Consider the following 13,832-nt stretch of genomic DNA (forward strand, 5'->3'; position numbering starts at 1 on the left):
TCATACCAACAAAAGAACCTTTAATTACTATATTCTGTCTCCCAAAGCAGATTTTGAAAATGTTTCTCATGCTTTTGTGTCTGTAATACTGGGCAAGAGCAATGACTTGAGGAAGTCTGTCTTTTATTCCCCAAATGATTTTGACAACCAAAACCCTTCTGAAACTGAAGTCTTTGCAAAGAGTACCTGGTCTATCAGTTCCTCAATAGTGGTACCGTTTACTTTAAACAGCTCTTTCAGCCATTTCCTCAATGGGTTGATATCTTGCCATGGGCACACCTGGTTGAGCTGTTCTGTCATTATAAAGGAGCAGTGTATTGTGCCTTCAAAATTCCAGGCTTACCGATGCACCGAGAGCCATCTGTTGATGTTATGTATCCACGTGGACAAACACAAAAGTAGCTTCCCACGGTGTTGGAACATTCACCAGTTTCACATATCCCAGGAATGATGCTGCACTCATCAATGTCTAATCAAGGGAAGAAGGAGAAGATAATTGAGAAAGGGCTTCATGAAATAAGGGATTAAAAAAAAAAAGAAAGAAAAAAGAGTATGAGAGCACTCATGGGTGATTAGGTCAGATCACATAACCCTGAAGATACTCTTATTTCAGGCCCTAAAGAATTTCTCACAGATATCTATGGGAACTCAGATGAAAGTCAACTCCCATGGCAGTAAAACAAGGCCAACTAAAGCAAAACTCTATATCCTTTTTCTCCCCCCAAATGCAATTTAAATTGGAAATAAGTAAAGATGTCAATGTTTTCATTTCTATTCTATGTCAACTAGGGAATTATCCTACTAGAGCCCTTTGAAAAACACATACACAATTACATTTTAAAATATGGAATAATTACATTTGAAAATTTATAGCTTATATTCACACTCATTATTTGAACCAATAGAGAGTAGCTGATTTTTTTTTTCCTATTTGGCTTTGGGATATGTACTTCAATTTGAATAGGGGTATATCTGACATTCTGGGAATAACTTCAATCTAAAGTAATACAGGAACATGGCAAGGGGAAAACTTGGGAGGCTCTGGGAAGGGTCCAGTTTTCCTATTGTACCTCCCTGCACTTATCCATTTAGCTTACTCAATGTTCGGAATAGTCTATTTCCTTTCACATTAATGAAAGGTCTGCTTTCTTTTAAATTTTCCCTAAAGGAGAAAACCTGACCATTTATATAAGCTTTAATGTACTTCTCTTCTAATCCAGTGAGCAGAGGGAGGTGGAAAGTCAAACAAAGCTGCAATTAGGTACACTGGGAGCTAATTGCTAATACATTTTAAAAGGAAATGAGCCATTGTGAGGAAAATCCAGCCAGGGCTGCTGGATTGTTGGCAGTCTTTTTTAAGAAACAGAGGTAGCAAAGACCAATGAATAGAAGGAACAATTATAAAAGCCATAAACATAGATAATTACTTAAAACTCCAAGTTTCTTTTCAGTTTTTTCCCTTTCAGTTGTATTTTCATTGAGAATGTATAAACTTAAAAGGCAGGAAAAATAATTACATTTTTATTGTAAATGCAAGGAAAGAAATTTAAACTCTATGATTAAACAACATAGAGTTGTGGGGGGTTTGGCAATGCCATTCTTATATCCCTCTATTCATTTTTTTCCCTATTTATACTCACAAGTCACTCTTGCCTACAAGCTGTGAATTAACTACGTGCATGTGTCTTCTTGGCATATTCTTTTAAAAATTTTACCAAGTTCAGACATTCTCTGAAATAATATCTTCATTTGAGGCTTAACAGTTAGCTGCTGAAGGCAGAGAGGTACAAATCAAAACCAATGCCTCAAGAGAGATCAGAATTCTAACATGAATTGACTACATGAGAAGCAAATATATAATGTGGTGAAAAAGTTACCATCAGACTTAATCCAACAAAATGAAACCATGTGTGCGAAATTAGGACCTACTGCATCCTGTGCTGCTGTCTCAGTGCAGCAGAGTTTAATGCAACTGAACATGGATCCAGCAGCAATGACACTAGAACAACTCTACTGTAGTCACCAAATAAGCACATCAATCACCTGGGGATAAGGAAGGCCAAAAAAAAGAAAATAGCACAAAACAGCAAGTCCCACAAAAGTGAAGGACCAAAATTTGCCTTTTTAGTCTCTTAAGCCTCCAGGATTGATAATTTTTTTTTTTTTTGGACCAGGGGCATGCAACCCTTGAGCCACATCTCCAGCTCTTTTAAAAAATATTTTATTTAGAGACAGGGTCTCACTTAATTGCTTAAGGCCTTGCTCAGTTACTGAGGCTGGCTCTGAACTTCTGATCCTCCTGCCTCACTCTCCCAAGCTGCTGGTATTACAGGTGTGAGACACTGTGTATGGCTGATTGAGGCAAATTCTTAAAAATTAGGAGGACACAAGTCCTTTGTTTATATGTTAACTATGATTTCCAGACCTTTCTTTTCAGAATAAAGAATTTCTTTGTGCACTAATCTTAAATATCCTCCCTGACAACAAGAAGAGGAGAAAATGGAAAGACATTTGACAGTTTCCATTTCTGGGAAAAATACCTGGTTCATAGAACAACATATGAAGTGATATTAAATTTGTAGTCTTGCTGTTAAATATTTTATTGTAGAAAATCTCTGTGTTTTTCATGATTCTCCTTACAATGAAGTAGGAACCTTAAAAGGTTTACTTTAAAATAACATATAAAATGCTCTCAGAAAAGAATGTCAGAATCCTATATAAAAAATATGGATGCTTTTCAATTATTTTGGGGCTAGATGCCCCCCAAATTTTAAGAATTAAAAAGGTAGGTGCTCTAAAAACCTGATCAAATCCCCTATACCTCAATGAAGTTATGCCCAGTATTTGTCCATCAATTTAAATTTAGCCTTAACACTTCTGTTCAGAAGGATGTGAGCACTTAGCTCTTTTGTATATTAGTTCTTCAAGAGCACATGTCATAATCAGATTTGGAACTACTATCTTCACAAATATGAAGCACATATTGCCTAGGTATAAACAAGTGTGCCTAATGATGACAAGGGTATTTGTGGGAAAAGTTCAGTGAAGTCTTAATGCTGGAATCGGTTGTTATCTGTGTTCTGTACACCTAATGTGTTTCCATTCACTTCCTCTGGAACTTGTCTGAAATTTCATTGGTTTGGAACTTTTTCTGCAAATATCAGAAAAAATGGATCCAAGCTGACATAAACCAGAAATTTAAATAGTTTTCACATCTGGAAGTCCAGAAGCAGCATGGATTTCAGGACTGGTTTAAGCCAATGGGTCCTGCTCAGTGTCTCCGAAAAATCCTCAGTAGTACCCCGCTATGTTCTGACTTTATCTTTAGGCTGCTTTTCTCAATGGAGACAAAATGGCCATAGTAGGTTAGGCTGGACCTGAGACTGGCACATTTTAGGGGAGGAGAGGTTGTCTTTCTAGTGGCTCTCTCCTAAGAGGAAGAAAACTTTCTCCCAGAAGTCCCCAGCAAATCTTCCTTTTTGTCCCAATGTCTTGTACTGGGACACAGGCCAATTTCTGAATGATTCCTCAGCCAGGAGAATGTACTGCTTGTCAGGGTCCCAGAGACATGGACCAAGTACTGTGGCAAGTGGAAAGTAGTTAGCTTTAGACAAGTAAATTATAACAAAAAACAGTGACTAGAGACCAGTGATTCTGAAAATATGGCAGAATTGAAGAACAGGAAGTACAGAATGGTGGAAAATGATGGACAATAAGCATAGCTTCTTAAGCATTTGCCAAATCCTGGAGAGCCATTCCAAGGACTGTGGCTTATATTCTGAAGAGATGGATGCTGGCTTGGAAGGAACTTTAAATGAACAAATTATTACATAAGCAAATCAATATCATAAGAAGACAATCTCTGTGTTTAATAGAATGATGACAGTTTAGGGATAAATGCTGAGACCTGAAGTTAAGCTTTACAATAAGGAAGAGAACACATTGAAAAGATCATTAGAGAAATCAACAGGACTTTGTCACTGGACTCAGACATGTAGCTTGATCAACAAAGTACCTGATGTAGCGCTATGAACAGAGAATGGGACATGGAGGAAAAATCCAATTTTGATGTTAAACTGAGTTGGACATTTTTGAACTTGAAATGTTTGAGAGAAACAGGCAAAAATCTAATCTGTACAGTCAAACACCTGGGTATGAACTCAGCAAAGAGGTAAATTCTAAAGATGTACTTGTGTGGTTTATCAAGGAGTATAGGGATCGCATTTGATATTGCAGTAATCGATGAGATTTCCAAGAAGATAGCTGAATTTAAGAAGAGGCCATGAGGACCATCAATATTTAAGGAAAATCACAGAAAGAAAATAGGGCATTGGAGACTGGGAAGGAAAGAAATGTGCAGGGAAGAGCATATGAATGGAGACAAGGAAGAGCACTGTGAAAAGGAGAGGGTCGCCAGGTGTGACATGGAAGGGTGAAGGCACAGAGGGGCTGTAAAGCGTCTGGAGATCTGAAGAATCGAAACACAGGTTTTTAGAAAAAGAAAGCTAGATCTGAACAAAACCATCTGACGGATTTCTGACTGCCAAACCACATAACCTCATATTTGTCAACCAACATTTATAATGATTGCAAATCTTACTCTAAGCAGGATATAACAAATAATTTGGTAGTAGTGTGATATCAGATGTCACTCAATTCTAACAACACTACTCTAGAGATGCTATTAATTCTAACAGGTTCACGTCACACGTAGTGTGTGTAGTAAGAAGTAATATATCTGTTATATCTTGAATTTATACTTAATAACATATTTGCTGTTTTGACATTAGGAAAATTCATGAATAAAGTGCTAAATGCAATAAATTGCTATTTTAAGCTTTTCTATGGACAACAGGCAATATCCATATGATACGGTAAGTTATATGGAACAGTGAGGTTTGATTTCCCCTTTTCGGATCTGAACGTATGATGTATCTTCAGAATTTTGTTGTATATCTGTAAAGAACTTTATTGGGATAAAATGTGTATACTATATAATTCACTGACTTGAAGTGCACAATTCAGTTTTTTAATATACTCACAGGATTGTACAATCATCACTATAACATAATTTTGGAACATTTTTCATCACTCCAAAAGAAAATTTACCCCATTAGTAATCACTCTTCTTATCCTCCAAGTCTGATGCTGTACATTTGTCAATTCTGTGCATTTCCTATCTATGATATCATAACACAGGCAGTCTTTGTGACTGGGTGCTTCCATTTAGCATGTTTGCAAGGTTCATCCATGATATGGTGTGATAAGTACTTCAATCCTTTCACTAGTGAATAATATTCTGCTGTATGGATTTACTACAGTTTATTTATCCTTTGTCATTTGATGAATACTTAAGTATTTCCATTTTTAGCTATTATAAACAGTTGAACTTTCAAGTACTAGTTCTGTGTTGTCTTATGCTTATCTCTATCAGGTTGTACACCTAGTGTGGAACTTTTGAGTCATATAGTCAGTCTGTTTAGCTTGTTGAGGAACTGACAAACTATTTTCAAATTAGCAGTACTGTTTTATTTCCACCAGCAATGAATGTATGAGGGTCCAAAAGAACATTCCTTATTATATTTGCTCTCTTTTCTTTTTTTTTTAATTTTAGTTGAGTGTGAAAGTGGTACCACATTGTTCTTTGGTTTTCATCTTCGTCATGACTAATGATATGTAGCAGAACTATTAGCCTTCTGTAGAGTCTTTGGAGAGAAGTATCCACTCATTTCCTTTTCCCACTTTATTTTTTAGTTATTTGGTCTTTTAAGAGCTCCTTATTCATGTCCCTTAAATTATGTATTATTTGTATATGAGCTGTAGAACTAGGTTTACAATCTTTGTGAAAATGAAATCTGGGAGTTTGACAGGAACTGTGTTGCATCTAAAGATCAATAAGGATAAAACTGTCATCTTAACAATATTATGACTTCCCATCTATAAAGATAGGCTATTTTTCCTTCTAATAGACCTTCTTTAATTTCTTTTAGCAATATTTCTAGCTTTCAGCGTACCAATCTTTTAATTAGTGTTAAAATTTATTTTAAGCACTTTTTTCTTTAAAGTGCTTATTTATTCTTTGTTCTTTAAATGAAATTCTTATAAATTAAATTCTTTTCTTAATTTCATTTTCAGAATGTTCACTTGGTGCATACAAAGTAAAATTCATTTTGTATACTGATCTTGAAGTGCAGCCTTGTTAAACTCACTTATTGGTTCTAATACCATTTTATAGTCTGTTCACTTCAGTTGATATTTTATCCACTAACTGTATGTCATCTGTAAATAGAGATATAGTAGTCCCCTTTTATCTGGGTTTATGCCTTTTGTGGTTTTAGTAACCCATGCTCAATAAAAAAAATCCCAAAAATGTAAAATGGAGAATTCCAGAAATAAGTCATTAATAAGTTTTGAAGTGTTTGCCATTCTCAGTAGCACGAGGAAATCTTGCACCCCACTTGGGATGTGAATCATACCTTTGATCAGCGTATCCATGCTGTATACGGTACTGATCTGTTAATCATTTATTAGCCCTGTGTTTAAGTAGCCCCTATTTTTTTTTTGGTTTATTTTATTTTATTTTTTTTTTATTGGTTGTTCACAACATTACAAAGCTCTTGACATAACATACTTCATACATTGGACTGAAGTGGTTTATGAACCCCCAATTTTACCCCAAATGCAGATTGCAAAGTCGCATCGGTTACACTTCCACAATTTTACATAATGTCCTATTGGTCATTGTTGTATTCTGCTACCTTTCCTATCCCCTACTATCCCCCCTCCCCTCCCCTCCCAACTTCTCTCTCTACCCCATCTACTGTAATTCATTTCTCTCCTTGTTTATTTTCCCATTCCCTCACAACCTCTTGTATGTAATTTTGTATAGCAATGAGGGTCTCCCTTCATTTCCATGCAATTTCCCTTTTCTCACCCTTTCCCTCCCATCTCATGTCTCTGTTTAATGTTAATCTTTGTAGCCCCTATTTTACTTAGTGGCCCCAAGTGAATGAGTAGTGCACCTAATAGCTATGCCTAATTTATAAATTGGATTCTATCACAGTTATTAACTATGGTTTCATGCTTTCACTGCAGGCTTGGAGTGTATGTCTTGAAGATAAGGGAAGACTCTTTAGGTTCACTTCTTCCTTTCCAGTCTGGATAAAATGTACTTCCTTCTCTTACCTAACTGGAACCTCTAGCCCAATGCTGAATCGTAGAGCGTGGACAGACATCTTGTTTTGTTTCTGATCTTAGAGACACTATTAATTCTTTTGCTATGAAGTATGATGTTGGCTGTAGTTTTTCATAGTTGCTCTTTATCAAGGTGAGGAAGTTCCTTTCTCTTCCTAATTTTTGGATCATTTTAACTATTAAAGGATGGCATTTGTTTCACATGGTTTCCTGCATTTATTGACATGATCCTGGCTTTTGCTCTTTATTCTTACCTACACATTATATTGATTGAGTTACAGATGCTGAGCCAATTTTGCATTCCTGGCATAGATTTCAACTGATAATGAAGGGTAAATCCCTTTTTATGGAGCCAGATTTGACAACTGACAATGACATATAATATTTTTTTTTTACATGGGGATGCATTTCTTTTAATTTCCAGAGATTTTAAATAATGCATTTTTAAAACTTTTTAAAAATGTATTTTACCAGTTAAATTTTTGTGTGGCTAGGTCAAGCTCTAATGAGACTTTTATTTACATTCAGGAAGCCCAGCCCTCCAAGCTGTGACTTTTTAAACTGAATTCAGGTTCTCTGAACCATTAATCATTAAAGATCTTACTGATTACAGTGTTATTGCAACCAAGAAATCTGATATATTAATTTCCTTAGTCTAGCTGACCAATTAGCATACAATTTTTTTCCTTATATACATTTATTTGTGGGAAGGGGGACAAATACAATCCTTAGAATCTTTGTGTGCATTTTTTTTTCCAGTAGAATATGCATATACATAAAATTGGAAGGACACTGTAAGTTGGAAGGACACTGTTTTACCTTCAGTTTTAATTGATAATATGGGCTTTATCTGCTATTCTATAATATGTATTTTTTTAAAATGTGGAATCAGACAAAATTTAAATAAACATGGAAAATTTAGCTTATTGATGATAACTAGCTTTTAAAGGTGTAATTTCTCAAATAATTTGGCTTAAATAAAGAGAAGTAATAATTCTACTTCTGGCAAAGACATCAGTCAATGGTGATAAAGCAAAACAGGGCTGAGTTAAGAACAGGGGACAGGAGAGGCAATGACATCATCTAAGGTCTTGGTTAATGAGGATAGGAAGGAGTATGAGAAAAATGGATGATACAAGAATACCCCAAAAGCAAAAGCAAAAGCAATAGTAAGAGAAAGGGACAGTAAGACTCCATTATAAGCTAATATTGATAAAATTAGAAAAGTTAAAAAATTTTCCAGAAAATTCATAGTTTCATCATTAACATCTTGAGTTATTAATATCTAAAAATAGCTGAAAGTCTAGGGTGGATCCCTGGAAGGTGACTGACATCTATGGATACAAATAGTTGAAACCATCATTGTGGATAAAATCAGTAGGATGAGAATATAAAGTGATGAGAAGCAGAGATCACAATAGAAGAGAAAATTTTACAAACAATTACTATGAGGATGTATTCATTTGAGAAAAGAGAAGTGAAGACAAAGAGGGGGTTAAGAGAGGTCACCAGGATTGCTGAAAAGCTATTCAAATTTTAAGGAAGTCAAATAGTGACAGGCAGAATAATGAGCACCCATGATGTCATTCCTGCAACCTGGGAATATGTCAGTTTACATGATCAAATGGGATTTCAGTTGCTATTCAGCTAATCTCCAGATGTGGAGATGACCCTATTGCCAACTCCAATGTAATCACAAGTGCCAGATTCAGAGGGAGATTTGTAGATGCTGCACTGCTAGCTGCAAAGATGGAAGGGGCCACAAGCCAAGGAATGAGAGCTGCTTCTAGAAGCTGGGAGAAAAAAAAAATTGTATATTTCCTAAGTTCAGAAGGCACACAGGCCTGTAGATGCCTTGATTTCAGCCCAGTGAGACCCATGTCTGACTTTAGACTTCTAGAACTAGAAGAGCACAAATCTGTGTCATTTTTAGTCATTAAATTTGTGGTAACAAGTTCAGGCAGCAATAGGAAACTAATATGCTAAGGAAATATATTTAAGAAGAAATAGGGTAATCTCTAAGAGAAAATGCCATCAGAGATTCTAGAAAACAAAGGCAATGTTAAGAAAGAAAAATCAGTACATCTTGAGGAACTTGAGATGACTGGTACAGAATAGGTTTTTAGGAAACTTCACAATGAAGAGAGTCAGAGAATAATAATATAATGAGAGATGGTTAAAGACATGGAGAAGAGGATTTGTGCTGACGTGTCCAAGGATGACCTTGGCTACAGGTAAAGAGGAAGAGACACAAGCTATGAACTAATAATGGCAAATTTCAAAGCTGCACAGAGAGATGATGGGATTAAGCAAAGAGCTAGAACAGGTATCTCTGAAAAAAATTGGAAGATATTCATCAAATATAGGAAAAAGGGGAAATGAAGACATAGCAATAGAGGAAATTTGAGCTGTGTAAGTTCATATCAGATATCTTCAGTCTTTCCAACAGAGTCAAAAATAGAACAGATGTTACAAAACCTTAATGTGTTAAAGAATCACCTGGGCAGGTATTAAAAATGCAGATTTTGAGTTTCAATCAAGATGCTTTACTATTCCCATTCTGTTCCAAACACACAGCACTGACAGACTACATGAACAAGAGAGTTGGGGCTGTAGCTCAGTGGTAGAGTACTTGCCTCACATGCACAAGGTCCTGGGTTCTATCTCTAGCATCACAAGGAAAAAATATAAATCTTCATCAACTGAATCAATTTTTTTTTAAAACGGGAGGGGAGGGGCTGGGGTTGTGGCTCAGTGGTAGAGCGCTGGCCTAGTGGGTGCAAGGCCCTGGGTTCCATCCTTAGCACCACATAAAAATAAATAAATAAAGGTATTGTGTCCAACTACAACTAAAAACTAAATAGTTTTTTTTTTAATGGGAGGAGGGAGAGCCAACTAATTTCAAAATACAAGAAAAAAATTTTCTTGGTCCAGAAATAAGATTGCAAGGCAGCAAGCAGAGCTGCCCTCTTTCCCCAGAAGCTGGCAGTGGCGGCTAGCATCCACGACTGTACCTCATGACAATATGGAGTGAGAGAGCCACAGCAGGAACAGTGCAGGGTGCAGGGGGAAGGAAGGGAAGAGGGCCAGGAAAGACTTCCAAGGCAAAGTGACAGTTAAACTGAAACAGATAAACAGGCTTACAACAAGCCAGGAAAATGAAATGGAATAGTGATTTCCAGGCAAAGGAAAGAGGCGGCACAAAGGCAAGGCAAGAGTTCTCTAGCTGATGAACTAAGTAAGTGTTACTGTGTGGAAAAAGTGAGTGGAAAGAAGTGAGGTTAGAGAGGGAAGTAGAGAATGAATCATGTAGGATCTTTATCCTGAGAAAAGGGGATCCAAACAGGAGTGGCATGACCAAACTTACAACCTAGAAAGATCACAGTGGTTGCCTTGTGGAGAAACGGTTGCAGAGAAAGATGTAGGCGACCCTAAAGAAAGCCTATCTTAGTAATGCAAAAGAGAGACAATAATGATAAAGGCAGAGAAGTAAATGAATTCAAAACAGATTTAGGAAGTAGAATCCATTCAAACATTTTGGTGATAAAAGGGTTGAGCTGGACCTAGGTTTATGAGTTGGGCAAAAGAATTAATGGTGCCATTCCCTGCACTGGAGATCATGAGAATGATGGTAAGTTACCCACGGGGTGAGCGTAGTAGAACCAGGAACTGAGCCTGTGCCTGCTGAGATAACCATGGGGGTGTTTACAGTATAACTGCCTGGCAAGTGGATGCATAAAGGCAAATCTTCCATGTTGGGAAGCCAACTGCACATGGATGACGGATTCTTCAGGGATGTTAGGCAAAATTAGGTACGAGAAAGTTACTTGTTACAGTCTTGGTGTGAGGTGTCTCATGTATGAGACAATGCAAGAAAGTTTAGGGGACCAGAGTTGTGGCTCAGTAGTAGAGCACTTGCCTAGCATGTCTGAGGCACTGGGTTTGATCCTCAGTACCACATAAAAATAAATAAATAAAATAAAGGTTAAAAAAGGGGATGCTTTTAAAAAAAGAAAGTTTAGAGGTGAAATGACTGAGTTATGAGTTATAACCTAATTAGTGCATTAATCCACTGAGGGGGATTAACTGGGTGGTAACTATAGGTAGGTAGGGTGTTGCTGGATGAGGTGGGTCTTTGGGGTATATTTTTTGTTGCTGGTCTGCAGTTTCTCTCTCTCTGCTTCCTGGTATGATGCGCTGAGGTGTGTTCCTTTAACACACTCTTCTGCTGTGATTGATGTTCTGCCTCATCTCAGTCACAGAGCAATGGAGCCAACTGTTTATGAACTGAGACCTCTGAAACTGTGAGCCCCAAATAAACTTTTCCAGCTGAATTTTTTTCTTGTCAGGTCTTTTGGTCACAGCACTTAAAAACTGACTAAAATAGTACCTCCTAGTGATTCTGAGGAAAGTCAAGTTTCATTTGACTGTGAGCATATTCCCTAGATTACAGTGGGCTCTAAGGTAAATCAGAAGAACGAAAGAAGTAAAAAACTATCGTCAATGTCACATTTTGATATGAACAGGCAGAGTGAGAGCAGTCATGCAAAGGGATGATGGAAAGGGAAGAACATATTTTAGGAGATTATTTAGAGGATGGGAGCCTGGGGTCTGTCATGTTGTATCAATATTTTGGTGTCATTTCAGCGTTTTACTATAGTATGAGTACATATTATTTCTTGGCTCCTCTTTCCTATTAGTATCTGTCTAGGGAAGTAACATTTAAAATAATCTCTGTGTGTTAACATTAATGGACACTGAAGGAATTTTTAATTAAGAGGCTTTGTCTACTTAGGCTGAATAATTCCATTTTTTAAAGTGTTACTACTGTAGTAAGGTAATGAATGGTTCCCTTTGGGCCTGAAATCAATACTGTATCTTTCTAAACACTAATTTGGAGTAACTCAGGCATGAAGCAATGGTGGCAAGAGGCAGTTCCATCACAGTGCTTTTTAACATTACAACAGCGTCAAAGCTATTTCTACTTCAAAATACATAAAAGCATAAAATTTACTGATAACATGGCCGAGTAAAATGCGCTTCCATTTTCGGTCTACATCCCAAAATGATATTTTGAGGGAAGTATAGCCACTATTCAGTTTTTCTTTCTGTGTGCCTTCCTGCACCCCAGACCCATCTATGTGTTTTACTCAGGGTGGGAACATGCTGGTACCCTTTGTTAATCCAAACTTAGGACACATGAAGACAAACTTTAAACTTAGAACACAGACTGTCAAGACAAACAAGACTAAATTATTTACAAATTCTAAAATTCTGAAGACAACATGGTTGATGCTAAGCTTTTGTAGGAGGATACTTCTAACAACTGAGTGAAGCTGTTAAAACCGCGTCTTTCAAAGTCTTTCCCCCAATCCTCCCTGCCTATCATAATTGTCTTAAAATTTTTAAATAAATCCAGAAAAAGTAAATTGAAAGTCTCCCATAATGTTGGGTAAAACCTAAAATTTCAGCAACATGAAAGTCAGGAAATTCCAGTTAAACTTACTATAACCATTTGAACTTGGCAAAGTTGCAAGAATTTAGTACTTTTTGTTCCCATTTTTCTCATTAACAACCAGAACATTAAGGTATAAACATAAAACCTTGAGGATTTTTAAATGTATTTTGGCATAATTCAATAAGAAAATTAATTTAAGAATACTTGTTATTTTATTAATATGATTGGTGCATTAAAGTCATTTATTTTGTCTTCTAAATAAATGGCATCAAGTGAAAAAGAAATCTGTTCCACATTCCATTAAAAATTACTATACAAATGATTATTAATTCTGTGTTTTTTATACTTACTACCATAAAAGGAAATAAACTCAGTGAAAATGTTATAATCAGTCACTAACATTCATACATGTGGAATTTTTATGAAGAAAGTTAATTTTTAAATTAGCACAATTGTATTTTTCTTAGTTTTTGTTGATTTTTTTAAAAAAGAATTCCCAGGACAGGCAACATTTTACAAAGTCCAGCTTAAATTTAAAAAGTAGCTGCAAATACACTGAACCACAGAGACACAGTGTGCATATGTATAAAATGGGAGTGTATATGCTGTTATGAGTATGGAGAGGTCACTCATAAGTCTCAGCCTGCAAAATATACACTTTGATATTCTCAAGGAGGTGATGGAACTACATCAATCCAAAGCCATTTACTAGCATTCTCTGCAATCAATCCATCCATCCATCAATCAATCAATCAATTCAGAGTGGATAGCCTATCAATTCTGTGAGTGAAGCTCATCAGGACCACCTCCATTAGGACTTGAACTGGGTTACTGTAGACATATTTGCCCTATGTATTGAATAACTGCTTTATGGTACACCCAGTTGTTGCTTATCTATAACTAAGTCATCTCACAGATCTCATGGGTATTAACACAACTCAGCGATCTTCACTGAAGACCTGTCTGTCGTTTGAAATTCCTTGTTCTTTTTTTTTTTTTAATTCCCCGTTTTTAAAATTACTCAGGCCTTCTGTTTGATAATTTATGCAAAAGTGAAACTTTTGCCTGTACACTCAATAGTTTCAGATTAACCAAAGGACTCTATGGTGACAGATATTTTAAACTGCCAGGGTACAGACAGAAAGCAACTTTATTATTTCTCCCACTGCTTCTTCACACC

General features: G+C 36.3%; 1 protein-coding gene across 1 annotated transcript in view; it reads right to left on the reverse strand.

Annotated features, from left to right (window-relative positions):
- Nucleotides 1–13,832, reverse strand: part of FBN2 (fibrillin 2) — a 214,492-nt gene that overhangs the window by 110,403 nt on the left and 90,257 nt on the right. Inside the window, exon 8 of the mRNA XM_081281769.1 lies at nucleotides 344–469. Coding sequence (XP_081137895.1) covers nucleotides 344–469 — 126 coding nt within the window. The remainder of the gene's footprint in view (nucleotides 1–343; nucleotides 470–13,832) is intronic.

This window comes from Spermophilus citellus (genome assembly GCF_964194105.1).
Source record: "Spermophilus citellus genome assembly, chromosome: 1".
In the NCBI taxonomy this organism is placed as follows: Eukaryota; Metazoa; Chordata; class Mammalia; order Rodentia; family Sciuridae; genus Spermophilus; species Spermophilus citellus.